The sequence below is a fragment of the Frankliniella occidentalis genome, unplaced genomic scaffold (genome assembly GCF_000697945.3).
Source record: "Frankliniella occidentalis isolate FOCC.00 unplaced genomic scaffold, Focc_3.1 Scaffold601, whole genome shotgun sequence".
In the NCBI taxonomy this organism is placed as follows: Eukaryota; Metazoa; Arthropoda; class Insecta; order Thysanoptera; family Thripidae; genus Frankliniella; species Frankliniella occidentalis.
In genome coordinates this window covers 58,572-83,489 of record NW_026267717.1, presented here as the reverse complement: position 1 = coordinate 83,489, position 24,918 = coordinate 58,572, and the positions used below count along the sequence as shown (strand labels likewise).

Below are 24,918 nucleotides of genomic sequence, written 5' to 3'. Positions count from 1 at the left end.
GCCTTGAACGACTTTGAACACAAGGGTGTTCAATTTCTAAACATTTGGACTTTGCGAGCTTATAGAAATTGACCGGGGCCAAATTTCGGCAATTTACCGACGTGAGCTTGTTCCGTACACTCTCCTTAACCTTCCCTGTAATTTTGGTTAAGATATTCCAACTGGAAGTGCTCATTTTCGCGTACAATCGACGGGAGGAGCGCGAAATAGCCGGGTGAGCACAGTGGGTTGCCTACCCGAAGTCCCCGTAAGGCGCTATGTTAATTTTAACCCCTTGTAAAATTTTTCCTAAGGGCAAAAATTTTTGTTCCTTCGGGCAAAAACCTTTATTTAGGTCCCAACTACCGATGTGCCGAAGGGCATCGCATTACTCCGATTTGCAGGATCGTTTGACGTACACCGGGCACTAGAGGGTTGAGGTTGATTTCGGCCCCTACTCCTGCCGCGCCTACTGCCGATATGCACACATGGCTCAGTTTGTATAGGGCAGACCACGTTAAGGTCTCGACTTGTCGTTGAATTTCTCATGCTAACCGAGCTATTTTTGTCGCGACCGCTGACTGTAGAGCCCCCGCTTTGAACACGAGTGGTCCATGGATCCGATGCCAACGGCAAATCCTGCATCCCGTTCAAATTTTTAATTTTTCAGATCATAGTTTGGCAGCTATCTTTTGCTGATGAGTGCCCTGTACCTTAAAACGCATACAAAAATGCTCTGACAAATGCAAATTTGAGTCCAGCTCCGTTTTTTATTTGCCCCAAGCGCGATACCTAGCAATGCAATGTAGAAGGGTTTAATGGTGAAGTGTGGATAGCGCGACCGACTCAGCTCATGCCAGCTCGTTTCGGGGGGTACATTGGGACGGATTTTTTCTTTCTGCTGTAGTTCGGAGACCTTGCATGTTAGGATGACCAGTACTGGCTGCAATTGCACATCGATATGTGGCCTATAACATCCCATAGCGTGCAGATTTTTTTCTCGTAGTCTTTGGCTGGCAAAATGAGTCACCATAAGAATACATGGAATGGGGCACAATGGGACAGTTGACACTCTTTCCTGTGAAATAGACAACATACTTACCGCCGATACTGCCTCCCGGTCGGAAACACTGATAAACTAAGTGTTCAACTGCTCAACACTTCTAAGTGTGCAACTGCAAGTTAAATACTTGCAAGTGTGCAACTGAAAGTTGAATATTTGCAAGTGTGCAACTCGGTAGGTGTGCACTTGCAAGTGTGCAACTCCTCGGTTGAGCACTTCCTACACAGTAAGCGTCCAATCTAAGCAAGTGTTTAACTGAGGAGTTGCACACTTGCAAGTGCTCACCTACCGAGTTTAACACTTGCAAGTGTAGAACTACGGAGTTGGACACTTGCAAGTATTCAATTTGCAGTTGCACACTTACAAGTGTTGAGCAGTTGAACACTTAGTTTATCAGTGAAGTCTTAATAGGCCAGTTATCTACAAGTGAGACAATTTTGGAATTTTTTGAAGTGTTACATCGGTCACTAGTGATAAACTTTCCCAAATCGTCTCCCCCGTGATTCCTTTCTTTTTCTTCGGTGTTTTGGGATTTAACTCAAAATCCTCACTTGCTAAATGTGTCGTAAGGAACTACCTACCGACCAGCCACTTCCGAGATTTGCTCTCACATTTCAGTTCGCGTAGAAAATTGCTAGTAAAATAAGAAGGTACCTTACTTTTAACAGATTTTTGAGCTCATCATTTGATATTTTCTGTACACCAATGGTGTTCAATATTCTCAACACTGATACCATCATGATATATGCTCACATGGGCAATGTGTCAATTATTTTCAGCATGGAAATACTGTTAGAAATAAATGATATTTCTACTGTCCCAATGTACCCCACCTACCCCCCGGCACTCCCCGCCACGAGCCACTCGCCTAATACGAATACAGAGTACCACGTGGGCACATGTTGGCCACGCTTTGCAGGATAACGCCAGTCTTTGGAATTCCTCTGAGACTCTTAAAGATAGCAGACACTCCAACATTTAGTTCATTTGTAAGGCCAGAAGTCTGCAGGGTGCCTCAACATTTTCATAAGTTCCCAGGACACCTGGATCCTAAATTATCCCAGTTATTAATGAGTATATTTATGTTCAAATATTGTATCTTTACTTCTTACACTGCAACTGCTCAATAAAATAATAATTACAGGAAGTAGTGGGTATTACATGATATTACTGTAGTACAAAACTGAGCATTGTAGTAAGACAATTATACCATCTCTTAGCATTTTTTAAAAACAGACCAGGCATAAAAGAGTAAATTTTACCCACAACTAGAGATAAGTCACATCAAAATTGAAGAAAATACAAGCTGGAAGTGGGCTAACAAGTTTCAATACCGTAAAACAAATAAATAAGTTTATGTTACATTATAAGAAATCTCAATATTTGGAAGTAAAGCCTCGTTGAATAAAACAATTTGAAAAAGAACATAAATTATTCTTTCCTCAATAGCAATGACCATTCAGGAAATTTATTCATAAATACTACATGTATGATGATGATTACGATGAGGATGATGATGATGATGAACACATTAGTGCCTCACTGTGGAGGTCCTAAAAGTACAAAGATTAAGTGACATTACTGATTACTGAACACAAGCTATAACAGGCTAAGATAATGACTACCCAGCCACTTAAGTAACATTTATTTACATTCTGCAAGGAATACATCTGGCCACTATGGAGCCACGGCTCTTCTGGCTTATTTGTCTAATAAATAAAAAACAATTAAAAAACATTCCTGCACCATCTTTGCAAATTGGTCTACCCCAACTAGTCTACAGTAATCAGAACATCACTGTGATTTAGAGGAAGGCACATGAAAGTGATTCAGGAACTGAATTCTCTCACTGGGCATTATATGAGAGAAAGATTGAAGTATAATAAAACTCCATTATTCTATCAGATTTAAGCAGTCTTCTATAATGGACGGTGGTCATTTGGCCCTGTAAAGTAAGATGATGGTTAATAAAAGTCCATTTGAACAGTTGGTTCGATATTGTGACTAGATAGCAAAGAAAAACAAATACAAACATAAAGGCACTTGTAAGGAAAATTTGTAATTTGAATTGGTAGAACACAAAAAGCCATCCATCATCAAAAGCTTTTCATGATATTGATAGATACAGACATATTTAATGAAATGATGATAGATGTTGCTTTCCTAAGAAAAAGTATTAAAAGAAAATCTACACCCTACAAGCAATGTAAAGCAACCTCATAAGCAAGGAGGGAAAAGGGTATCTAGAGACCTGCCAGAGAAATTTGCTAAACACACAATTGTGGCCGGCCCATTCTATCATGCACCCCACACAAAAAGCATCACACAATTGTTTACAATTGAGAAAAAGCATAATGAATGAAAAATCAATAAATGCTGATTCCAATTACCTGTATTTTTAGATGAGCTGCAAAACAGATACCGCTGGTAGTCATTCTGATACCCAACCAAGTGAGACGGCAAACCCAATTCCATGCCGTCCAGCCCTGCCATGCTTAGAGTTGAGGATAATGTGCCCATTCCACTTAGTCTTTGATCCGAGATGTCACTGAATATGACAAATCTTAAGGTTAATAATGATAATTGATTCATAGACTACATCAAGCTAAGAAACAACACAACCAATAAAACTTCTAGCTCTACAAATGGTGAAGGAAACCAAACTACAGTACTTAAACGGACAGTTCTAGTAAATTATGATGGCTCCCATAGACAAAATGAATTGAAATCATAGCTCAATTTGAGTATGATATGGTACACAAGGTAGAAAATTATATTAAGTATAGTATAGATGATAACATTTGTGGTAAGTTTTGGCCCAAAATACCCAATCTGACTACTAAATAAGACACGTTCAGCAAATGAGATACTTGAGACAGAAAAGTTAAAACAGCAACCCAAAGAACAGTCATAACAATGGACTAAACTGAAACATTCATCCCCAAAATGTCAGGTGAAGCAAACCTGAAAGTACAGTACAGGATCATCCACAAAGTCCACATAAAATGTTTACAGACAACTTACTTGGATGACTTGTTAGAAACAGTCTTTTTGATTGGTGCTGTGCTCCACGGCTCCTCCATGTAATTACCATCACAATTTGTGCGAAGAATGCCTCTCATGGCCAAGTCCTGCGCTTTCAAGGAGTCTTCACGTTTAGCTTGCAGAGGCTAGAATTTTTTTTTTTAAACAGAACAAAAACAGTCAGAGAGGAATACAGGTGTGTGGTGAAGAAATATTACAGTAATAATACATTAAGATGGTACCTTAGAGTCGAGTCTACTCGAAGATGATGTTGCGGCTCCCGTTCGCATAGCATTGTCTATATCTACCTCAGAGATTTCCAGCAAGCTTCTTCTTTTAGTATTGTGACTGGGCTGTAAAATCAGACAGTGACCATTAAAATAGGAAACAAAACAGAGACATCTTTTTCTAATAAAATAAATTTTTGTAAAACTGTACAAAAACAAAAGAAACAGCTCACTGGAGTACAGCTTGTGGCTAAAATTACAGAGAAGGGAAAATAAGGTGACCAAATCAAATTTTTCTATCCTAAAGGTAATAATTTCCTAAACAAAAAAACATAAAAAATATAGAAGTAAAAAGTACTTAGTAAACGCAAGAAAGAAATACGACATGTGCGGAATTGTGGGCTGTTTGGCAAGATGTTTAATGGAAGGGAAATGGATAAAAGGATACATATTGATTGGTGAACAACACAAATGGGAGGAGAGGGGTGGGTGCAACTGGGATCAAACTGCAGAAAGCTGTGCAACAAAAAATGCGTAAGCGTATTTTTTTTCTTTTCCAGACCAAACGACTCACCATGGAATTGGTGATGGTGTAGTGGTCGGTTCTAGAAAGCATTTGAGTTGGAATACCGGCTAGAATATCACTCATTTCATCCTTCAATGATTCTTGAAAATGGGGTGTAGCCATCACAACATTTGCTCTGACTGAGTCAGAATTGGAAGAAGTTGATTTTGTTGAACTTAGTCTCTGCATATCACGTATAGTATGATTTGACATAGTGGTATTGGTCCTTGGCGGATCGCGTGAATGCTGAGTGTAAGCTACAGAGCTCAATTTAGAGATGTTGTGTGCATTAGAAGTTTGCATGACAACATTGACCCTCTGAGGCTCAGATGTAATGTTCTTAGCTCTCAGAGAGTCAAGAAGTGAAGGTTTATTGATAATATTGTCACATCTCTGTGGTTCCAATACTGGAAGTGTGTGTTTGTAATTGTCCATGGAGGTTGTGGAGACCTGAAGACAAAGATTGAAAGGATTGCATTATGCACAATATGCATTGTATCCAAAAAAGTAATCACCAGACAAAAAAATAACAATTCTTGTCATGTTTTGTTAACTAATAAAAAGACAAGGAAAAATTCATGTATTTGTCCAAAAACTAAGACAAGGATTGAAGCAGGCAGGCAGGTTAAGTAATATAGGTCTGAGCAGGGCACACAATGCCTGTAAGGTGTTCAACAAAGTGATTAAAAATGAAGAAAAAAGTCAAGCCTCATCTTTTAGTGTAAGAATGTGTGAGTTAAAAAAGGAGCCAGAAGACAACATTCCAAGGTCAGAACAAGGACTTAGGTTGGTCAACGGTTTAAATTCCGAAAGGGTTAAATGAAGATCCAAACCCCTGGAAAACAGAGTTTGCAGAGAGCAGCACTGAGGATGTGGTACACGAAAGTCTCTAGGAAAGCAAGTACCATTGATTAATGAAGAAAAGGGAGAGCAACATAAAGTAGTGTTCCAATTGAACATGTAGCATTTAAAACATTCTTTGTTGTGATTTGTGGAATGAGCTGCAGTGAAGACTTGTGAAGAAACAGCATTAGAGCAGTTTTGACAACAATGAATGAGTCAAACTGAGAAAAGCAAAGAACAGATGGAAAGCAGTATTCAGTAATTTCTGCCATCATAAATGATATGTTCAGCACAATACTAAAGCAAGAATTTAGACAAGAGACATATTGAGATTTTCCAGCCCCTACACCAAAGCAGGTTGAGAGCAACAAATGAACCAGTATTATATTGTAGGAAACGGGGTCTATCTTCACTCATGGCACACATTACACTACCTTATGAGTGCTCTGAGGTATGGAAGAAGGTATCTTCAAGAAATCTTCAAACAAGTCGTCGTCCCAATTGAGGCTTTGAGATGTTGCTTTCGCCTATTGGCCACAACCAGGCCAGGACACAAAACATGTAATTTGTTTCAACATAATTAAAAGAAATAAAAGCATTCTTAGAGGAAAATTAAAAACTATTTTCGCCTTGACTGAGGAAACTGCTTCAGTGCATTCTGTGCTGAGTACCTAGTGTGTTGGCATAAAAAGTGTTTTTGCTGTCAAAATATTTTAAAAATTGGCACACAATTTATCTGTCACATATGAAGTAAAACCAACCAAGATCTGCTTCCAGGAATTTACAGACTATCCACAAACTATTGCAAAAAAACAATGGCCAATTTAAAAAAATAATCAAATAACTACCATATTATGAAGGATCCTTGTCACTGTCCCTCAAAATGCATAGCTAAAGTCACATAAATAATAAACATACTGCTGATTGCACAAGAAAAGACTATCATGAGTGAAAAATGATGGTCAATACAAGAGAAATTCACGGAAAGATTGCAAAGAGCAGAAGACCTAAAACAACCATGATAAACCTTAATTTACTTAGAGAAAAAGTAGCTAACTCACCTGCGCTTGATTCCGTATGGCATTACTCTGGTCACTTGTTATATTACTGTTTCTGAATGGCCCACTCAAAATTGGCATAGCTGGGTCATTTGCAGCTCTTTCTCTGCTGTCCTGAAGAATTCTATCCTTACGGCTCACTAATGCTTTTTCAGGTGAAGGAGTTACTGACTTCACTGAACTTGGGGACGATGATGAACTTCGTGGAATATCAACAGGAACAGTTGAAGACCACATGCTTGATGACATATATGGGGCCTTTTCAGTTGCCTGGCTTCTTGAAGGTTGAGCAAAAGTCTTCTCAGCCGGAATATGTTTTGCTGACTGAGAATCACTGACGTTTACTTGACGATGAATTCTTGCATCAGAACTTGACATTGAATTTGAGTAATTATTACCACTAGTTCCATGAGAACTCTGATAACTGCTAACATTCACACCATGTGTGTTTGAAAAGTTTGTGACACTTCCGCTATGTGATGTTGAAAAATTATTGCCACTATGATGAGAACTCGAATAGTTATTGCTACCAGAAACACTGTTCACACTATTTCCACTAAAGTTAACATTGGTGCTCTTAATATGGGGCATGGTGGAGCTACTGCTAGGAGTTACAATTACTTCACTGCGAATATTAGAGTTCCCAAGGGAAACAACAGGAGGGTTGGTATTCGATGCATTAGAATGTCCTGACCCTTTAGCTTGTTGATAATACAAATTACTGCTAGAACTGGGCTTCACAGGAGTTATTGTAAGACTTGAGCTTACTCCCAGGCTAGATGATTCAATCCCTTGAGAGATAAGGGATTGAGAGTTGAAAGTTGATGTAGGTAAATGAGCAGAATTTGTTGACACTGATAAAGCTTGATGATTGTGCACTTTTGAAGACTGTGACACAGGGGCTTTAGTTGAGGATGTCTGAGCTTGATTCAGAGCTTGGGTAGATAGTGGCTGAGACTGTGCACCACTGAGCTTCAAATTAATAGCTGATACACTTGATACCTTAATTGAATTATGAGTAGAAGAAGTAGAAAGGGATAAGGGGGTATGTGATGCTTGAGATGAAACAACATTTGATATAGAACTGCTAGATTGCGATTTTGATAAATCCTGCAAATCAGAGTTAAGAGTTTGATGAGCTTGATGCTTTGCACCACTTTGAGATGATAAACGTTTCTTGTGAACTAATTCAACACTTGCATCCATTCCATTGGTTTGAAGGTTGATGATTTCAACACTATTATTTAACGATTTTCTTAAACTTGCGGAACTTGAAGGTACACTACGAGTCTTGGAGATGCCATCCATATTAGCATTTGCTCCTTGATTATTATTTGTTGAAGACTGCACAGGTGTTACACTAACTAGACTGTTAGCAAGGGATGTACGAATACATTCAACAATTTCACTATCTAAAAGGTCCAATGGACTAGCTTGATTGACAGATGGAAGAGTGCTCGGTTGCACTGGAGTAGAACTCGATATTGTTTTGGCCCCATTCTGATGAGATTCAGTGCTTTTCACACTTGGCTCACTACTTGACATTAACAATGATGAGTTGTTTTGATTCTGATAGTTCACATTTTGCAATGGTACAGAATTCGACACAACATTGTTAACGGAAGTACTAGTTTTCTTTACAACATTGTCACTTTTAACAACATCCTCAGACTTTACTTTCATCCCTTGCTTTTTAGGGGCCGGCCATGGAGGAACTTTCTTAATTGTTGCTCTGGAACAGAAGAACACACAATGAAACTTATCCTGAGTGGATAACAAAAGCACATTGCTAATTTTAAACTTCAAAAGAGGAGAGAGAGAGAGAGAGCGAGAGAGGTGAATTTCTCTTACCCCGGGCTACTTGGTTTGAATTGAAGCAGGTCTGATGCCATTTTAGAGAGAATATCAAGTAAGCTAGTAACTTTCATCCATCCTATCTCCCACATCGGCAGCACCTCATTCTTCAAAAATTCCTTTAAGTGATCATCCCATATTTCACCTTTCTGCCTCGCCATCACTCCAAAGTACATTCGTCGCTTTTTTACAGCAAGGCAAAGAAGTTCCCTGAAAAAAAAAATATAATAAATAAAAAATTAAAATAAAAGAGAGAGATTAAATAAGAATAACAAGATAGATATAAAATAGAAAAATAGTTCACAGAATTAACAGAACTTGTTTAGCTTAATGGAATGTAACTTACTTTAATTCTTCAGTCCATGGAAAACGTCTTCTTGGTATTTTAGTTTTCTCTGGTGATGGTTTTGAAGGATCAGAGAGATCACTAGGTGTTTCTGATGTTCTGGAACTATTCAAATATAAAGATTAATTTTGTACACAATGTTGTATAGATTTGAAAGAAGAGACTTTTCTTACTTGTCATATTTCTTGCACATTGCTAGATATCTTTCTAGAGCATTTGGCATGAGGGAATCAATTCCAGCCTTTAATCTGTAACAGAAGATGCAAGAAGTTAGAAAATTTGAAGATGTGGTTTTCAAAAAGTGTCTCTAAGGAATGCAGACTTACTTTGCTAATGGTTCTTTATAGCCTGATTCCACACTTTCCGAAAGTAAAGCTTTCCCTCGTTTCATAAGAGTTTCCTTGCGACATGGTACATAACACTCCAGATGATCATAGATAGCACCCTTCTTGTCTCTAGGAACTATTTTCATTAATTTCTCAAAACTGAAAGAAAACAAAGTCAGGTTAAAATAAAAAGAAACAAAAGTAAAATTTATTATAATATGGCAGACCTTACCGTAGCAATAATGAATTCACGGCTGGAGTGAAAAATTGTTGCTTGCCTAATGTACGATTTTTAAGAGCCAATTCCTTGAGATCAGAAATACAGTTTAAAACATTTTCTGGCAGGTCTTCTGGTAAAGGAGTTGGGGTAGGTCCATTGGTTTCTTCCATTTCTGAGTCATCTGATGAACCTATATAAATAAAACACTACTAGTAAGTAACTGTAAAATTGCTGCCACATAATTGCACTTTCAGCTACAAACAGACCTGAGTGAGACTTGGATTCAGCTATACCACTCTCCTTGGAGTCCTCACCTCGGGCAACAGCTTCAATGGCTGCATCAATGTTGCTGCTGATTCGTTTTATCCCTGTACAAAGCAGATAGAGGTCAAACACACATAGAAATTCACATGCAGTGTAGTGTAAGTAAACCATTCAAAAATATCTCACCTTCAGAATCAACTTTTGATTGCTTATCATGTTGCTCCTTCTCACTTCCATCTAGTTTGGACCGTTTATCAACATGCTCCCTTTCACCGATATCAAGTTTGAGGCGTTTATCATTATGTTCCTTTTCACTGGTGCCTTTTTTACTGACAATTCCTGACATAGTCTTGTTCTTGGTCTTTTTGTTTGGTGGGACTTCTAGCTTAGGTTTCTGAAAAAAGAAAAAGAAAAAGAAAAGATCAAAATTTATTTTGAAATTCCTGAAAGAAAAAGAAAATACGATACAGTACCTTAACTGGAGGATTTGTAATGTGTCCATTGCCTCTCTCATCCTTGGGACTGGGTTTCACATCTTTCGGTGCCTCCTCTAATTCTGCCTCCTCATTTCCTTCCTCATCACTTTCATCACTGTCATCACTTCCTTCACTATCATCTGAATTGTCTGAGGATCCTGAAGAACTTGATTCACTCTCAGATGATAGTCGCCTCTGAAATTTAAAAGAAATGAAAAAATAGATAAGATGTTTGAGAGGATCAGAGAGGATAAATTTTTTTAAAAATTGGAAAAACCTTCACCAAATAATGTGATTTAAAAGAAAAAAACACAAATACTATTACACACACCTTATGGTTTTTAGAGTTTGAGGGGCCCTCACTCTCATCAGACGACGAGTCGTCTGATGAAGAGCGTCCATCAACCTGTTTCAGCACCAAATGACCTTTGTTTATGTAAAATCCATCAAGCTCTGGAGTTTTATCTTCTGGCACAACTTCATCATACTGAAATAAAGAAAAGAATTTGAGATGGAGACAAAATTTATTAATGAGTTAAACTCAGAATATTTCAGACACTGTAAAATGTCAATACATTATTATGTCAAACGAATTGTACTTACTGCATCTGTATTATCAATAAATGAATCATTGTCATCATAACCGGTTCCCAGCTCGGTGTAATCTTCTAGTCTCCTGCACTTTTTCTTTGGAGTACCCTTCAGAAATAGCAAATAGTAAGAATGAACAATTTATACAAGGTACCTAAAATTAAAGTGATTTCCTGAGGAAACACATTCTAAACAACAAGAGCAGTTTTTAGAAACTTACATATTTGGATTCAAAGCTTCGGGCAATTTGACGTAAGTCATCTTCATCATCAGAAGCGTAGGGATCCAAGCCATTGACTTTATCCTTCTCTTTAGTTTTCTCCTTTTTCCTCTGAAACAAAAATTGTAGTAATTATAATTAAATTGATAAGAAAGCAATTTGAATCATTTCTGCCTGAGTCCTTGTAATCTAAGTCGAATTATCAAAAGTAAAACGTCTAACAGCGGGCAGTAATGACATTTGGCCATGCGACAACTGCACCCGCACCGTACTGATCCTGGGAATGAGCTCGTCCCACCACCGGCATACGTGACCACACGCACGGTCTTCCCTCCCCCGCCGCATCGCGAAAGGCCTAATGTCCATAAGAACTTGGGGCGGTACGAAACTGAAACTCGGTATACGAAGAAACCCACGGCGTGTCCAACGCGATCTATAGAAGTAATGCAAAATTGTTGAGTTTGGAAGTACGCAGAGGAAGGGCGGAGAAGAAAATGGGGAGGGGAGGGGATAGCGGAAAACGGGGAGGGGCAGGGGGGCGGACGAAGAAAAAGGACGTCCACCGGGGGGCTGTCGGAGGTGCGCTATGCCGTACCGCTCTGTAATTCCAATGACGCGGCAACTCAAAATCGACCCGTAACATTAGTCGCTTTTCGTTTGTGAGATTTGCATTTAAACAACACTCTCTCGTGTGCGGAGCACTGCTGCGCTCGCAAGCAATGGGAGAGGAGGAGGGAGGGAGGGGTTTGGCGAGCGCAGCACCTACATAAGTGCCAGTGCCCCCCACTCCTAAGCCCCGTTACCTTTTCTCTACTGGAAAACCGTCAACTTTGGAGACCTATAGAGAATTGGCTGACATAAACATGAGAGCAAATCCTAGGTGGTCCAGCAGAGTTTTGAGAAAAAACATTGGAGCATAACTGGTATGCAAAAAAGATAACAGAATGTTTAGCCCGATACACAAATTTTCACGTCAAACTAAGCAGCTGGGCAAGTTACAACAAATGAAAGAGATGTAACGCCCTATGGACATACCGACAAAAGCGTCTGATGTTTATAACCTCAATCATGGCCGCCATTCCCTTCCAAACCAGCTGACTGCTCACAGGGTTGTTTACATTTAAAAGCACGCCACGGCGACTAACTGAGATGTAAATGAAAATTTTCGTCGTTTCATTCTAGTATTGTTCGCAAGATACAAGTCCACTCATTTATGTCCACAGCATAGCAAGATGCAGTTTCAAGTATATGGAGCAAGTTAACACTGGGCCTCCCGCGAAAATTTTACAGCCATGTAAAATGCTAATACAATGGCGAAAATAACCAGGTGTCAAATGAATTTTATGTTGAGTTAAATGGCGAAGTACAATGGTACAACTATACAGAACACGAAGGCATTGCGGTAGAGGAGGAATTGTTGAGTAGAAGGCACCAGAGATAGTGCAGTTCTAACGCACGTAATAGGTGTTTGGCACGAGTCGCGAGGGGAAAAGTTACAGAATTAAAAGTTAAAAAACCACGCCACACAGCCAGATAAGAAACGTACAGACAGCCAGAAAACCCAGTATAACCTCACAGAGTGCTTGACAGGGATTTCAGGCCAAGTTCAATTTCGACATATTACGAACGTAACATAGTGCTTGAAAGGGGACAAGATCGAGGCTGACGAGGAATAGTGTGTGGCAAAAATTAAACAGGGAATACTTACTCTTTCGTTCAATATGAGAGTATTGTAATTGAAATCAGCGAAAGTATCCGAATTGCAAGTAGGTAGAGTGAGGTTCAGACGTATTGTTGTTGACGTTATCTTGCATTTCTTGTCTTTCTTGCTAGGACCTAATGACTGCAAAGGAACTCTCTTCCCGTCTGACATTTTTCGCGAACTTCCTACACGGCAATTCCACAAGAGTGAAATCTAACATAGACATGTTTGAATTACAGACCACACGTCGCCATCTTCTTCTCGACTGTTTGGATTTTGGATGCGCAACAAAGATGCGCAGAACAATTATTGTTCCATTGAACAGTTTAGCCACCAGCCATTGGTGAACTACAGAGTAAACTTAATGGGTGCAAAGCGCTACAAAGAATATTGATTGAAGTACTATATCAACATATTATTTTAAATAGGTTTTATTGAAAAACTGGTCAGTATTTCAAAAGAATTGATAAAGATCCTAATACAGATAATTTGTTGCTCGTGTTTGTAAGAAACACAGTTTCCGGTTATTCTATTCATTTTGCCATTCATGCCGTCATTCATTGCTTCTTCCCCCTCCCCTTTTCTTCTCCTTACTTTTGTTCTTTTGTTATTTTGCTGTAAGCAAACATAAACAAACAGAGGATGGTTATGATTCTAGTCAATTTCCAGTAGTTCGTTCAAAAAGAATTTGCAATAATTGCTGTCTGATCATACAGAAAACATCCTGTTTATTTAGGGATGTCTGCGTGCGTTCGCGTCGCCGATGAACGTGTGGCAGATGACAAATATTCAAGAAACATGTCATATTGATACCATGAGTTATGAATTATAAATATATGATTTCTTAAATTAAAGGACTGTATCATCATATTTAGTTGTTTTTATAATGGTGCACAAGAAGTCAGAGTATGGACTGCAGTTTCTGAAACTGTCAAATGATTTAAGAGCACAAATTTGGCGAGAAAATGTCAGATTCAGGTAAGTTGGTGCATTTGTTATTTGTTGTCAGATCTTTTTGTTTAATGTATTTACTGACTGTTAAATTCACTATTTGATTTTGTAGAGAAGCTCAAAAAAGAATGCATTTATCAGATCATTACTGGCGTTACCAACTTATAGACGACCAATGTGATTGTGATGAAGACAGTAATGTACCTGAAGAATCAATACGGTAATTTTGTACATTTTAAAAATGTTATCTTACTTTTTAGAGCTTGCTTAATGTATTTTTTTTAAACAGATCTAATGAAACTAGTACCCTCTGTAAAACTGAAAAATTTTCAAAGCTGTTTGAGGATAAAGGATTGCAAACTATAGAAACAACGAAAGTTATTGATAACCAGTAAGTTTCGGTAAATGAGACGTAGACTATAATGAAGAAAATGGCATATACTCATCATGATTTTTTTTTAAATTTAGATTGCTCAATGAAAAGGAGTCAAAAGTAAAGCACAATCCCCTTCCTAAAGTATCAGAGGAAACTGCTGGATCAAGCGAATCAAATGCTTCAAAAACAGCTACCTCAATGCAGAATAATACTTTTTCTACAGAGCACCTAAACCGAAATGACAATAATGGTACTTCAAGGGGAAGTTTTAATACAAAAGAAATTCTTGACAGTCGAAGTACTGATGATGCTGTGTCAAGAAAAGCAGTACATTCCCACTTGAATAGATCTCCCACTCGCAATGCACTCAAAAACTACCATTCTGGAGAGAAAAGTGTTCCAGTATTTGCTGCCTTTGGGTGGAATGATTCAGACAAAAATGTGGGTGGGCAGAAGACGTATAATGTGCGGGCACCTGTTGGTCAGGTATTACAGAAGAAATTCACTATAATTGTGTTCCATTTGTCGGAGGACTTGCTCTTCTAACAAACGCTTACTCCGATGTTTTATTTTTTGAATTTTGTTTAGGTCCATACATCAGCTCTTCTAGCATCTGGCAATAGACTAAAAGAGCTAGAATCACACTTGGCCATGGCATTGAAGAAAAGACAACAGGAAAGATCACATCATCACCAAGGCCCTGTAAATTTAAGTGGTATTTGGATGACGGAATATCAAGAAAATTTTTCAAAAGGTCAAAGAGAACCACTGGTTCGAAATGCTTTTGCAAGACCTATTGTGTGGCGTTTTTCTTAAGTTACAGTACAACTTGCATTTTTTACTTTTTAGGTATAGTTTCAGTTTTGTGTGTGTGAGCTTCTGTTCAGTCAGGTTTTATAGTATCTCAATCAAAACCATGATATTAAAGGAGTAAAAGTGGGTTTAGGATAGGAACACTGCAAACGTAGTTGGGGAAAGGGGAGTGGTGTGGGGAGCATTGTTTGCCTTGTCCCGCCACTCTCCTTGTCCCAACTACTCTTGCAGCATTCTTGTCATGAATCCACCTTTGATGAACGAGATGTTTTCTCTAGTTCACTGAGTGTACATGTTTTTATTTGTGTTATATGGTGTTGTTTTGTTTTTCTCAGCACATGTGTGGATGTTTTTGTCCTATGCCCTTTCTTTTTTCTTATCAATTTATTTCAGAAGATAAACTACTCACTGTGATAGCTTTACCTGACCTTTCATTTTTTACATTATGTAAAGTATGTGGTTTTCCGTCCAAAGCAAGATTAAAGAGTAGGACATTATGCTTTTGTACAACAGGTTAACGATCTGTGCAAGTAATATATTTTTGGCATGATATATATGTACAAATTTATTTATTATATTTTATTCAAAGAAAAATAAAATCATAAGGGTCTTTAGAAAAAGGTACTGTGTACTTCATATTTTAAAAGCTATTTTTAACAAAATCTAAAAGAAAGTAATAAATCTCTGGTGTTATAACTGGGGTGGCTTTATACAGTGAGGATTCATTTTAGTTATGTTACTGGGAAAATCGCTCATAATTATGATTTTCTTTTCGTTCATTTGATCTAAAGTTTCAAGATATCCCAGCCAATATATGACTAGGCCAGTACCAAATCTGCAAAGGAAGACATAAATTAACTTCATGCCTATACTAGAAAAGCTTATGAGTACTTCAACAATCACTTGCCTATTCCAGTAGCTAAGGTACTGGTCTTTAAGGTACCCCCGATGACCTTCTTCATCACCAAAAAGTGCTTTGCTTTCTATCCAATTCACTATGAAGCCGTCCACAGCGATTGGTATGTCTAATTTTAAGTCAGGTGTTTTATCAAAGCCCTTCAGCCGAAGATGCTCTTCTCCTCGAAAAGCTAGTTTCAAATCCTTAGCTATTCTTTGCAGCTTTAATTCAAACTCTTGACCAAGCGAGCTGGAGGTTTTCCAAAAGAGTAATACAAAAAGTGTTCAAGCTTTATGTATAAAAAGTGCTAGAACAAGCCATTACTTACTGTTTTCCAACATCAGCTAATGGTCCATATTGATCATCATGTAGAGTGCTCTGAAAAGAAACAAATATATGATACAATAACAGGCAGTCAAAAAAATAGTCTCTACTGGAGGAGATCCTTACCAAATAAACTTCATAAGCAACATCTCTGTCTTCTATTAGGGTAGTGTCTTTCATCTTTCTAGATATAAGAGCTTTTGAAACTGTGAATACAAAAAGTAAAAGTAAATAAAAAGTTGAAAAGAGTCTGTTTAATGGATTCATAATTAATTTTTAGTGAACTATTTAGTTGAACTGAACAATTTCAGTACATAATTGAACATACCCGAAATCGCAAGTTCTGGCGCAAGCCGTTCATAATGCTGCTCTAAAATCATTCGAGCCAGGAGAGCAGGGGATATATCAACTTCTTGGGCAATGCGAAGAATGATACCTGGTTCGTCCCCCCTGTTCACAGCTTCCTGAAATCTACGGAAGGGATTTACAAATAAATAAGTAGCAACATATATTTGTTATTGGTATGTACGTCAAATATTTGTGTTAGCCTACTGTACCTATCGTAATATTTTGCAGCAGCAGATGATATCCGGGCATGGTTTTGTTTCATACGCCGTTGATACTCCAGGGAATAAATACTACCTAGTGATAGGTTTGGAACACTAAAGAATAAAAGAGGAACAATTTATATTGTGAGAGAGGTCACAGGGACGTTAAACTGATATTTATGAGAGAAGGTTAGCTATCTGTCAACTTACTCAGGAAACTTCTCACACAAATAAAAGTTGCACTCTCTGGCAGATCCTTTGAAATTCTTCATTTCAGTGCAGATTTCTCGGTAAAGTTCCAATGACATACCTGGCATCTTACTACGTTAAAAGTCTGGTATAAAATTTAATGGAAATGAATGGAAGGCGCAAATAAATAAATAAAAATAATAGTAGAAAAACTATGTAAAAATATTTCACATGAACTGTTTTAAAAACACTATAATTCGATCGATGAATTTTTCATATATAGCCTTCCGCACCGCTCAGTACGGCAACGTAGAAAATCAGTGACAGGTCTATTTTATATTTTATTTTATTGTAAAAGAACATGGAAAGAAAGGAAATTTTGTTTCGAAATTTCTTCACATTAAAAAACCACAAACAATTTAGAGGTGTTTGAGTACTGGTACTGAATATGAAATCTGAAAATCACTAATATTTGTGTTTCCATGCTGAGCACCCTGAGCGTGGTCAACAAACCTACAAACCCAACAAACCAACAAAATATTTTTGACAAAACAGCATCGCTACAACATCTGTACCGTAAAATTTCTGTTAAGTTGCGAATTTAGAAATGTCTCACAAAATGTCTAATTGTTAATGAAATTTATACATCTCCGTTACAATCCCTAAAGATGACTGGTAGGTAGAATAATGACATTAAATAATATTACCAAAGAAAAAAATGAAACCTGAATTATTTAGTTCTGTTAAGTAATTGCGGCTGTTCTTGTAATTTTACTGTTAAATGATGATAATAACAATACTTATGTTCCTAATGAAGCTACTTTGATGTCTAGTCAGACTTGTATTAACGCACATATATCTCTTTCAGCACCATCAGCTGTTGCCCTCGCTTTGCAGACAAAAATTGACGATCTCAAAGTGGCAATTGAAAATAAATCTGAAAATGTCTTGAGAATTGTGGAAGATATTCTCTCTGTTATTAAAGAAAATGGCATAGGTAACGTCTTTCTCCTAAACTTTTTTCTGCAATTTTGTCTTTTGTAATTATTATTAGTATGTTCTCATCCTATTCAGAGTCAGTTCCTGACGTGAGCATTGTACCTTGTGTGGAACTAGTCTTATTGCTACGCTGGACATCAAATGACGTTGTGGCTTCTGTTGCCAATGTACTTGCTGAAGTTGCCAAATCAGCTGCCGGTAGAGAAAGACTTGCAACGCTACAACCACCTATTGCTCAACAGCTAGTAAACCTTCTTCAGCAAAAATCATCCGATCTTTCTGTTAGTGGAAATCTGGCTGTGGTCACACAAGTATGTCGAGCCCTTGGTAATATGTGTTATGAAAGTGGTGAGTTCCTTGCATTATATTTTTCTTGAGTAATTTCAATTCGGTATCATGATTTTCATAGAAAATAATATTGTTTTTTATGCTGTAGAACTTGGGCAAGCCTGTGTTTTGGATGCAGAGGGCTTGGAAGTATTACTCTCTGTTTTAGAAAGAGCAATCATACTTGGAAATGATGTACCTGGAGCTCGCACATTGCGCTCTGTCATCATCGGGTTTCTTCTCAATCTTACCATATCTCAGCCTGATAAACACCAAAAAGTTAGTGCAACATCGTGTTGTGCAGTATGTGGTCGGGGAAGAGTTATTTTCTATAATAAGACTAATCATTGTACATCTGTTTCTTTTGAAGCTGGTTTCACTTGGTGGCATTGGATTACTTTGCAAAGTTTTGGAACTTGATTGTCAAACTGAAGATGGCTGCAACACAACCAATCATACAATGGTTATTCTTGGATACCTTATTGATCAAGGTGCTCATTGCATAATAATTTTCTAATTTTGTTGTGTCTATTTTACTGCTTTCTAGTTTTCTTTCTTCAATCTGTCTTTTTTTTTTTTTTTTAAATATATATAATTTTGTTTACAGTGTCTTCTAGTGAAACTGTTCTTACTGAAAAAGTTTGCCAAACACTTGTGCAAGTGCTTGTAACATTTTCAGCCTCTTCTGCTGAAATTTGTGAATCCGTTTTAGAACTCCTTCAAAATCATGCTGAAGATGGTTGGTATTAACATCAACAAGCTTTACTACCATGTGACTGATGTAATACATGTAGGGAAATGAAATTATTCAAAAATTTTAATTTTCAGATGGTGTAAAACAATCACTGGCACAGCATGGACTTTGTCAACTTTTAATTGGTCTTGTTGAGAAACACAGGCCCTTAATAGAGGAAGCTGATGATGAAACAAGGCACCTTTTCAAGTTGGCAACTGATCTGATCGTGATAATTTTGAATGAAGGTAGTTAGTTTATCCTAAAGTCCTTTCCTGTAGTCCCTATGTTATTGTTTCTCAAATGTTGTTTCTCGTCTCTAGATACAAGCATGGCTATGCTTTATGGAGATGGCAAAGGAGAGGTTTACAAAAATATGCTGCAATGGGTCAAAACTGATAACACTGATCTTCAAACAACAGGTGTTCTTGCTTTAGGAAACTTTGCTCGATGTGGTAAGGTTCATTTGAGGGAAACTCCGTCCCATTCAACAACCTAAACAAAACTGAAGACATAATTTTCTGTATTGTCTCTAAATTTTGCAGATCCTCACTGCATGAAGATGGTAGAAAGTGGTGTCCATGAGCATTTTCTCTTACTGCTTAAAAAGCACAATGGTCAAGAGGATGATATTCGTCTTCAACATGCATTACTTTCAGCTTTGAGAAATCTTGCAATTCCTACTATAAACAAGCCAGTTATCCTGAAAGCAGGGGCCCTGGATGTTTTGACGCCAATGATAAACATTTGCACCCTTACAGTGGCCTTCAAACTTCTGGCAACTCTCAGAATGCTTGTAGATGGACAAGGTTTGCTGAATTAACTTTTGTTGTAGCTTATGTGATTGTGTTGCTGTTATAATTTAAAGAGACATATGATGTTCTAAAGATTTTTAGCCTTGGTTAATCTAGTTTTTTCTGTTTATTTTAGATCAAGCGGCGGAAGAATTGGGTCAAAATAGTCAACTCTTAAGAAAACTTGTAGAATACTCTGCAGCGGATTGCCATGCTGGGGTGCAAGCAGAAGCAAGCAGACTTCTTGCATGGATAATTAAAAACAGCAGAAGCAAAGATGTTGGGGCTGCTGTTGTACAGTGTAGTGCTCTATCTCCCCTTGTGAGCATGCTCTGTTCTGAACATGCTGTGATGCGAAATGAGGCTTTACTTGCTTTGACCTTGGTGTCTTCAACTAATCTACCAATAGCTGAGCAATCTCTTGCGGATTCTAAGGTACTGGTTGTAAGACTCAGGTAAAATTTGCATATCAGTAGGAAAAATGATCTTGTAATAACTTTTTTTCTAGGTGTGTGCAAAGGTAGCTGATCTTTTGACACAGCATGGAACATCAATGGAAAAACCTATGCTGTGCAATGCTCTTGCACTCCTTGGAGAGTTAGTTTTATCAGGTGAGCTCTCTACATAATCTGTACTTACATGTTTTGTCTTTTTTGGATAATGTCAATATGCTAATGTAATGTAATCTATTCCTGGCCATTAATTTCTTCTCTAGATACTCTAGCTAAAGATTTGGCTCAAAGTGGTGTACATGAATCGCTCACTGGACTGGCCACCAGGAAAGATATCTCAGACCTGGATGAATTGGTATCAAAGCTCTCCACTGCTCTGAAGACTTCATAAAATGCATCAGTAACACCATAAACAATCCTTCCCTTCCCTCTTCCTCTGCTTAGAATTAATATTTGGTTCCACCATGTACAGTGACTTGCTATACTGTTATCCAAATCTATGATTTTTATGATTCATCAACATTCCATTAAAGTACCTACAAGCTCAAAACCTAATTCTTTCTTGTTATGAGAACTTTGGTTCTTAAATATTTTTAAATATCAGTAGTACTCTTTTCTTTTTAAAATCAAATCTTGCAAATTAGAAGTGCAAAGAATTGACTACTACCTTTTGTTTTTTCCCCTTAAATTTGAAAAATTTCAGGTATTAGGCTAAATTTTTAAACTTCATGTGTGCCATATGTTTTATTTATTAATATATGCGGTATTTAACAGGTTCTTTCCTGATAAGTTTAAACGGTGTGGGTGCGTACCAGATCTGTTTGTCATGCTCGTGCCTCTGCTTTAGTTGCGTTTAGATATGAGGGTCACTTGGGTCATTTAAGGTGCTGGCAAGTAAGGTATGAGGAAATGATGCACTGTCACACAAGTCAAAATCACAAATATGTCCTGTTGTATCGCCTATTTTTCTACTTTCAGCAGTCAAAGCGGTCCAAGCAACTTTAGTGACCCTCTATCTGAATGCAGATTTCTTTTGCTTTAAATACTTACATATTTTCCTATTTTCTTTTGTAAGTTTCAGAAAAAACTGTTCTTTACCAAATTGTATCTATGTGTTGTGAGTTTAATATCTACTGTATTCATTTGTACATATGATAAAGGCATCACCATAATATATTTTCAGCTAACATTGTTTGTTGCATGATTTTTCATGCACATGCAGTTATAGATATTTACAATAAGCTTTATTAATTTAATGTGATTAATGATTTTGTGCCAAACTAATTGCTTAAACAATGCTGTTATCCTGTTCTTTGTGTCTTCAATCTTCCAGCATCTTTGGTCTTTAATTTTTCTTTCAAAAATGTTTTATTTTCTTACTTTATTAAAGTATGATGACATTTTGTAGATGCATTTTTAATGAGGATCTGTTAAAGAATGAAATAAGCATTTCATAGCATAATGAATGAAATACCACATCCAACACAAATTTTTAAACCCCTGTAGCCACTATGTAAATATTTGTTCTGTACATGAGGAAAGATCGGCTTAGAGAATAACTCCTCATAATACTAGAATTATAAAGTAGGACACAATTGGTGAAATCCCGTGGTGGGCGAAAACATGAAAAGATGTCCCAGTGGGGGACGGGTGTGCTTGTGCTTGACTCCGCTGGTGCATATGCATAGAGAGGATTGACATGTCCTGCAGATCTGAAGTCGGATTCTCTAAATAGCTTCAGAACACCTGCCAAACTCAGCCAATGTGCAAGGCGTGTGGTGAAGCTGGTAGTAGGCAAGCGGGCATGAGGGAAGCCCCCTAGTGGCGCTTCCTTACAGCCGGGGACTAATTCTCTGAAAACTCAGATGTGAACATTGCCTACCTTAAATAAAGTGTACATGGCATATATACTTTGCTTAATGTTTATGACCATGTACACATTAACCAAAGTATACAAGCCATGTGCACTTTATTTAAAGTGTACAATGTGCGCATTTGAATTGACCGAGTTCATGACGAGAGCGCATAGTGTGGTCAAGCACACTTTGGGCTACAAGGTGGAAGAAATTGGAACACAACTGAAAGGGAATTCCATGTCGTCGAGGGTTGTCTATTGGCACAAGACAGGGATTTATGCGGATCTTAAGTTCCTGGAGGTACAGCTTCTTGCAGGAGGACGCGGTGGGCGAGGGTGGGGTAGGGCAGTGAGGACTGCGGCGGGAGGGGAGGGGGTGGGGGCGTGGGGCCGCCCTGCCCTGCCCATCGCGTCGCCCCGCTGGGATGGGTAGGGCCGAGCGAGCCGAGCCCGAGCGCCGCCGCCGCCCTCGCTCCCGTCCCGCTCCCGGCCCGGCCCGCAGTTCTCGCGCGGATGCCCCACCGCTGAGACGCACCGCGACGCCCCGACCCGCGCCCCGACGCCGAGTCGAGCCGAGTGCGATCTCGCTCCCGCGCGTACGGCCGCGGTCCCCAGCGCCGCAGCCCGCCAGGCCGCCCCCGGCCAGAGCCCCACGGAGTGGGACGCGAGCAGCAGTAGTGTATTGTCGTGGTGAACACAGGCGTGGACGCGGCCCCGGACGCACCCTCGTCATCGGCGGGATCTACCCCCCGTCGGGTGCCCGATGCCGCCCCTGCTGCGATCGCGGCGTCGGCCGGCGCCCTCGTGGTCCGCGGCGAGCACCGAGTGCACCGGGTGAAGGATACTCCCACTCCCGTTGACGGATACTCCCGGTGACGCACCCCGGCAGCCCGAGGCCCCCGCCGCCCCGGACCAACAAGTTGTGGTCTGACATGTGAAGTGAAGTCGCTGAGCGTCGCTGAGCGTCGCTGAGCGTCGCCGTGCCCCAGCCCAGCCCCACCATGTGGGAAGGCGGCTGTGCGCGGCCCGCTGCGCCGCAGATGGCCGGGAGCCTGTGCGCCTGCCTGCTCGCCGCCCTCATCCTGACTCATGGTAAGCACGCATGCGGATCCTGCGGTCGGGGTCCGTGGCCCGGCGCGGTGCTCACGATGTGGTCCCCGGTGGGAGGGGTCGCCGTGCAGGCGTGTCAGGTCACGCGACCTGCTATGCGCTGCTCACCATCTTCCTGCTCAACGGGTGCCAGGGCCATAGGAGCGCGCGGCTTGGCCCGGCGCGACTCCACGGCCCGCGACGACGTTTGTCACCGCGCCGTCGCGATGCCGGCCCAGGGCGGGGACGCCACTGAAAGGGGCCGAGCGTCCATCACGCGCAAACAGCGAAACGATTCCGTCTCACGCGTCCGGGAGTCAGGCGGGAAAAGGCAGGGAGGGAAGGAGACTGGGGCAGCGGGTAGCAGTGCCTCTTATTTCTTGGCCCCCGCGCGCGGTGTGGGTGTGGTGTGGGGGAGAGGGGTTGTCATCGTCACTTTCCAGTGATTGATGCGAAAGCTCTTGGGCGCGAATTGCGTTCGAGTCGCGCACGGGCGCGTCACCCCCGCGGTCCGGTCCGCGGCGATGGCGATGCGATTAGCCATGCTCAACACGGACACGCGATGCCGAATCTGATGAGCCCGCGGGCTTAGCAGCACCGCCCCGCCCCCGCTCCCGCCCGCCCCTAGCTGATTCGGCGGTCGCCGCCACCCCGCACCGAACTCGTGATACCACCCTGCCCGTCCCAGCTTATCATCATTGCCCACGCATTCTTAATGATGCAGCCTACAGCGTAACGAACGTGATTTGCAAAATTTGCGCCGGCGCGCTTTTGGTCGGTGCTGGGGTGAGCCGTGCACGCCGGCAGAGGGGCGGCGGCCGGCACAACTCATGTTGGCTCTCCATTTCTTTCTTGTTGTTATCTCCTGAGGGTCCGGGTTAGGGGGAAAAGGGGGGAGAGGCAGAGGGGCGCCCCGACCCCGACCCTCCACTCCGATGTGTTAGCACTCGCCGCCCGTTAACACCATCAATTTCAGCCTGTTAAGTCCCTCTTTTTTGCCCCCCCCCCTACCTCCCCCTTTACCTCTCTTCCGCGACCAACCCAGCGCCTGTTCCTCCCGCCTCCCCCCTTCCCCCTCCCGCGGGTGCTCTCGCTTACGTTACGTGCATGTGTGTGTGTGTGAAAATGTGCAAGTGGTGCCGCGAGAGTAGAGGAGGGGCGAGGGGCAGGGTGGGGCCGGGGGGCCGGGGCATCCCGGATCAGTGCGCTCCTCACAACTTCGCGGGATTAGCTAAAAATTCAGCCAGCGGAAAACCTGGCGGAGCGGGGAATGGGAGGAACATATTGAATCGGTTATTGCAGCGGACAAGCCCCGCCCCGCCGCGCCCGCTACCCTTCGCCGCTGCTGCCAGTTTTCAGAGGATTGGGAGTACCGTGGCCGTGGCCCCGCGCCTCCACCATGCTCACTAGTACCCGCCTGGTACCCGCCCTCCGGCCCCCGTCCCACCCGCCTTTTACGTGGACCAACGGCGAGCCAAAAGGGCTCCACCGCTTGGCTTGATTGCGATGCTACCCCGCCCGGCCCCTCCCGGCCACGTCCCCCCACGCCCCGGTACACCATGACACGCCGCGCCAGCAGCGCCGCGCCTGCAGAGGCCAGGTATATTTATTCCCGGCCAGCATCACCGGTTCTTTTTTTTTTACTATGTTTTTTTTCGCTTCTTTTTGTTTGGCATGCCCCGGGTAGATCGCGCTTCCTGGGTTCGTTGCACCCCCTCTTCGGGCAGGCCGCGTCACCCGCTGTCGTCCTGTTCGGCCATCGGAGATAATTCCTGTAGAAACTAATGAAAGGGCCGCGGATGTCGGCGGTGT

At 40.8% G+C, this 24,918-nt stretch overlaps 4 protein-coding genes across 8 annotated transcripts; 2 read left to right on the top strand and 2 right to left on the bottom strand.

Annotated features, from left to right (window-relative positions):
• Nucleotides 1-2,471: 2,471 nt before the first annotated feature.
• On the bottom strand, nucleotides 2,472-13,058 carry LOC113212361 (yemanuclein). Of its 5 annotated transcripts, XM_026431024.2 has the most exons (19): nucleotides 12,765-13,058; nucleotides 11,057-11,167; nucleotides 10,849-10,944; nucleotides 10,577-10,732; nucleotides 10,243-10,440; nucleotides 9,956-10,163; nucleotides 9,772-9,873; nucleotides 9,518-9,695; nucleotides 9,286-9,444; nucleotides 9,133-9,207; nucleotides 8,960-9,064; nucleotides 8,611-8,823; nucleotides 6,763-8,491; nucleotides 6,136-6,228; nucleotides 4,868-5,308; nucleotides 4,309-4,419; nucleotides 4,067-4,212; nucleotides 3,433-3,590; nucleotides 2,472-2,987 (listed from the first exon to the last, which is right to left on the bottom strand). In XM_026431024.2, exons 1-19 carry the CDS (start codon nucleotides 12,927-12,929, stop codon nucleotides 2,962-2,964), a joined length of 4,470 nt encoding a protein of 1,489 aa, XP_026286809.1. In that variant the 5' UTR covers nucleotides 12,930-13,058; the 3' UTR covers nucleotides 2,472-2,961. The 5 variants fall into 5 exon arrangements, with proteins under 5 accessions (XP_026286809.1, XP_026286812.1, XP_026286811.1 ...); XM_026431027.2 differs by lacking the exon at nucleotides 3,433-3,590; XM_026431026.2 differs by lacking the exon at nucleotides 6,136-6,228.
• Nucleotides 13,059-13,355: 297 nt separating this feature from the next.
• LOC113212368 (uncharacterized) lies at nucleotides 13,356-15,320 on the top strand. Its single transcript, XM_026431038.2, has 5 exons — nucleotides 13,356-13,736; nucleotides 13,822-13,929; nucleotides 13,999-14,100; nucleotides 14,178-14,571; nucleotides 14,674-15,320. The coding sequence occupies exons 1-5, from the start codon at nucleotides 13,645-13,647 to the stop codon at nucleotides 14,899-14,901; spliced, it is 924 nt and encodes a 307-aa protein (XP_026286823.1). The 5' UTR covers nucleotides 13,356-13,644; the 3' UTR covers nucleotides 14,902-15,320.
• A 92-nt stretch (nucleotides 15,321-15,412) lies between these two features.
• LOC113212367 (CDAN1-interacting nuclease 1) lies at nucleotides 15,413-17,135 on the bottom strand. The gene is made up of 7 exons (XM_026431037.2): nucleotides 16,879-17,135; nucleotides 16,678-16,782; nucleotides 16,449-16,591; nucleotides 16,247-16,326; nucleotides 16,125-16,174; nucleotides 15,806-16,045; nucleotides 15,413-15,733 (listed from the first exon to the last, which is right to left on the bottom strand). The coding sequence occupies exons 1-7, from the start codon at nucleotides 16,983-16,985 to the stop codon at nucleotides 15,589-15,591; spliced, it is 870 nt and encodes a 289-aa protein (XP_026286822.1). The 5' UTR covers nucleotides 16,986-17,135; the 3' UTR covers nucleotides 15,413-15,588.
• Nucleotides 17,136-17,353: 218 nt separating this feature from the next.
• On the top strand, nucleotides 17,354-21,569 carry LOC113212363 (rap1 GTPase-GDP dissociation stimulator 1). Its single transcript, XM_026431031.2, has 12 exons — nucleotides 17,354-17,532; nucleotides 17,726-17,854; nucleotides 17,932-18,204; nucleotides 18,293-18,462; nucleotides 18,554-18,674; nucleotides 18,791-18,922; nucleotides 19,012-19,164; nucleotides 19,240-19,371; nucleotides 19,462-19,725; nucleotides 19,847-20,145; nucleotides 20,219-20,321; nucleotides 20,426-21,569. The coding sequence occupies exons 1-12, from the start codon at nucleotides 17,526-17,528 to the stop codon at nucleotides 20,551-20,553; spliced, it is 1,911 nt and encodes a 636-aa protein (XP_026286816.1). The 5' UTR covers nucleotides 17,354-17,525; the 3' UTR covers nucleotides 20,554-21,569.
• The last annotated feature ends 3,349 nt before the right edge of the window (nucleotides 21,570-24,918 follow it).

Excerpts from the sequence above, each read along its gene's own strand:
- LOC113212368 (XM_026431038.2), top strand. The coding sequence starts at position 13,645 with ATGGTGCACAAGAAGTCAGAGTATGGACTGCAGTTTCTGAAACTGTCA. Across the intron at positions 14,101-14,177 it reads ACGAAAGTTATTGATAACCA|ATTGCTCAATGAAAAGGAGT; the intron begins GTAAGTTTCGGT and ends TTTTAAATTTAG. Across the intron at positions 14,572-14,673 it reads TGCGGGCACCTGTTGGTCAG|GTCCATACATCAGCTCTTCT; the intron begins GTATTACAGAAG and ends AATTTTGTTTAG.
- LOC113212363 (XM_026431031.2), top strand. Across the intron at positions 18,463-18,553 it reads AGCCTGATAAACACCAAAAA|CTGGTTTCACTTGGTGGCAT; the intron begins GTTAGTGCAACA and ends TTTCTTTTGAAG. Across the intron at positions 18,675-18,790 it reads TGGATACCTTATTGATCAAG|TGTCTTCTAGTGAAACTGTT; the intron begins GTGCTCATTGCA and ends TTTTGTTTACAG.
- LOC113212367 (XM_026431037.2), bottom strand. The coding sequence starts at position 16,985 with ATGCCAGGTATGTCATTGGAACTTTACCGAGAAATCTGCACTGAAATG. Across the intron at positions 16,327-16,448 it reads GCCAGAACTTGCGATTTCGG|TTTCAAAAGCTCTTATATCT; the intron begins GTATGTTCAATT and ends TTGTATTCACAG. Across the intron at positions 16,175-16,246 it reads TTGCTTATGAAGTTTATTTG|AGCACTCTACATGATGATCA; the intron begins GTAAGGATCTCC and ends GTTTCTTTTCAG.
- LOC113212361 (XM_026431024.2), bottom strand. The coding sequence starts at position 12,929 with ATGTCAGACGGGAAGAGAGTTCCTTTGCAGTCATTAGGTCCTAGCAAG. Across the intron at positions 9,208-9,285 it reads TATAAAGAACCATTAGCAAA|ATTAAAGGCTGGAATTGATT; the intron begins GTAAGTCTGCAT and ends CTTCTGTTACAG. Across the intron at positions 5,309-6,135 it reads TACCTCAGAGCACTCATAAG|GTCTCCACAACCTCCATGGA; the intron begins GTAGTGTAATGT and ends CTTTGTCTTCAG.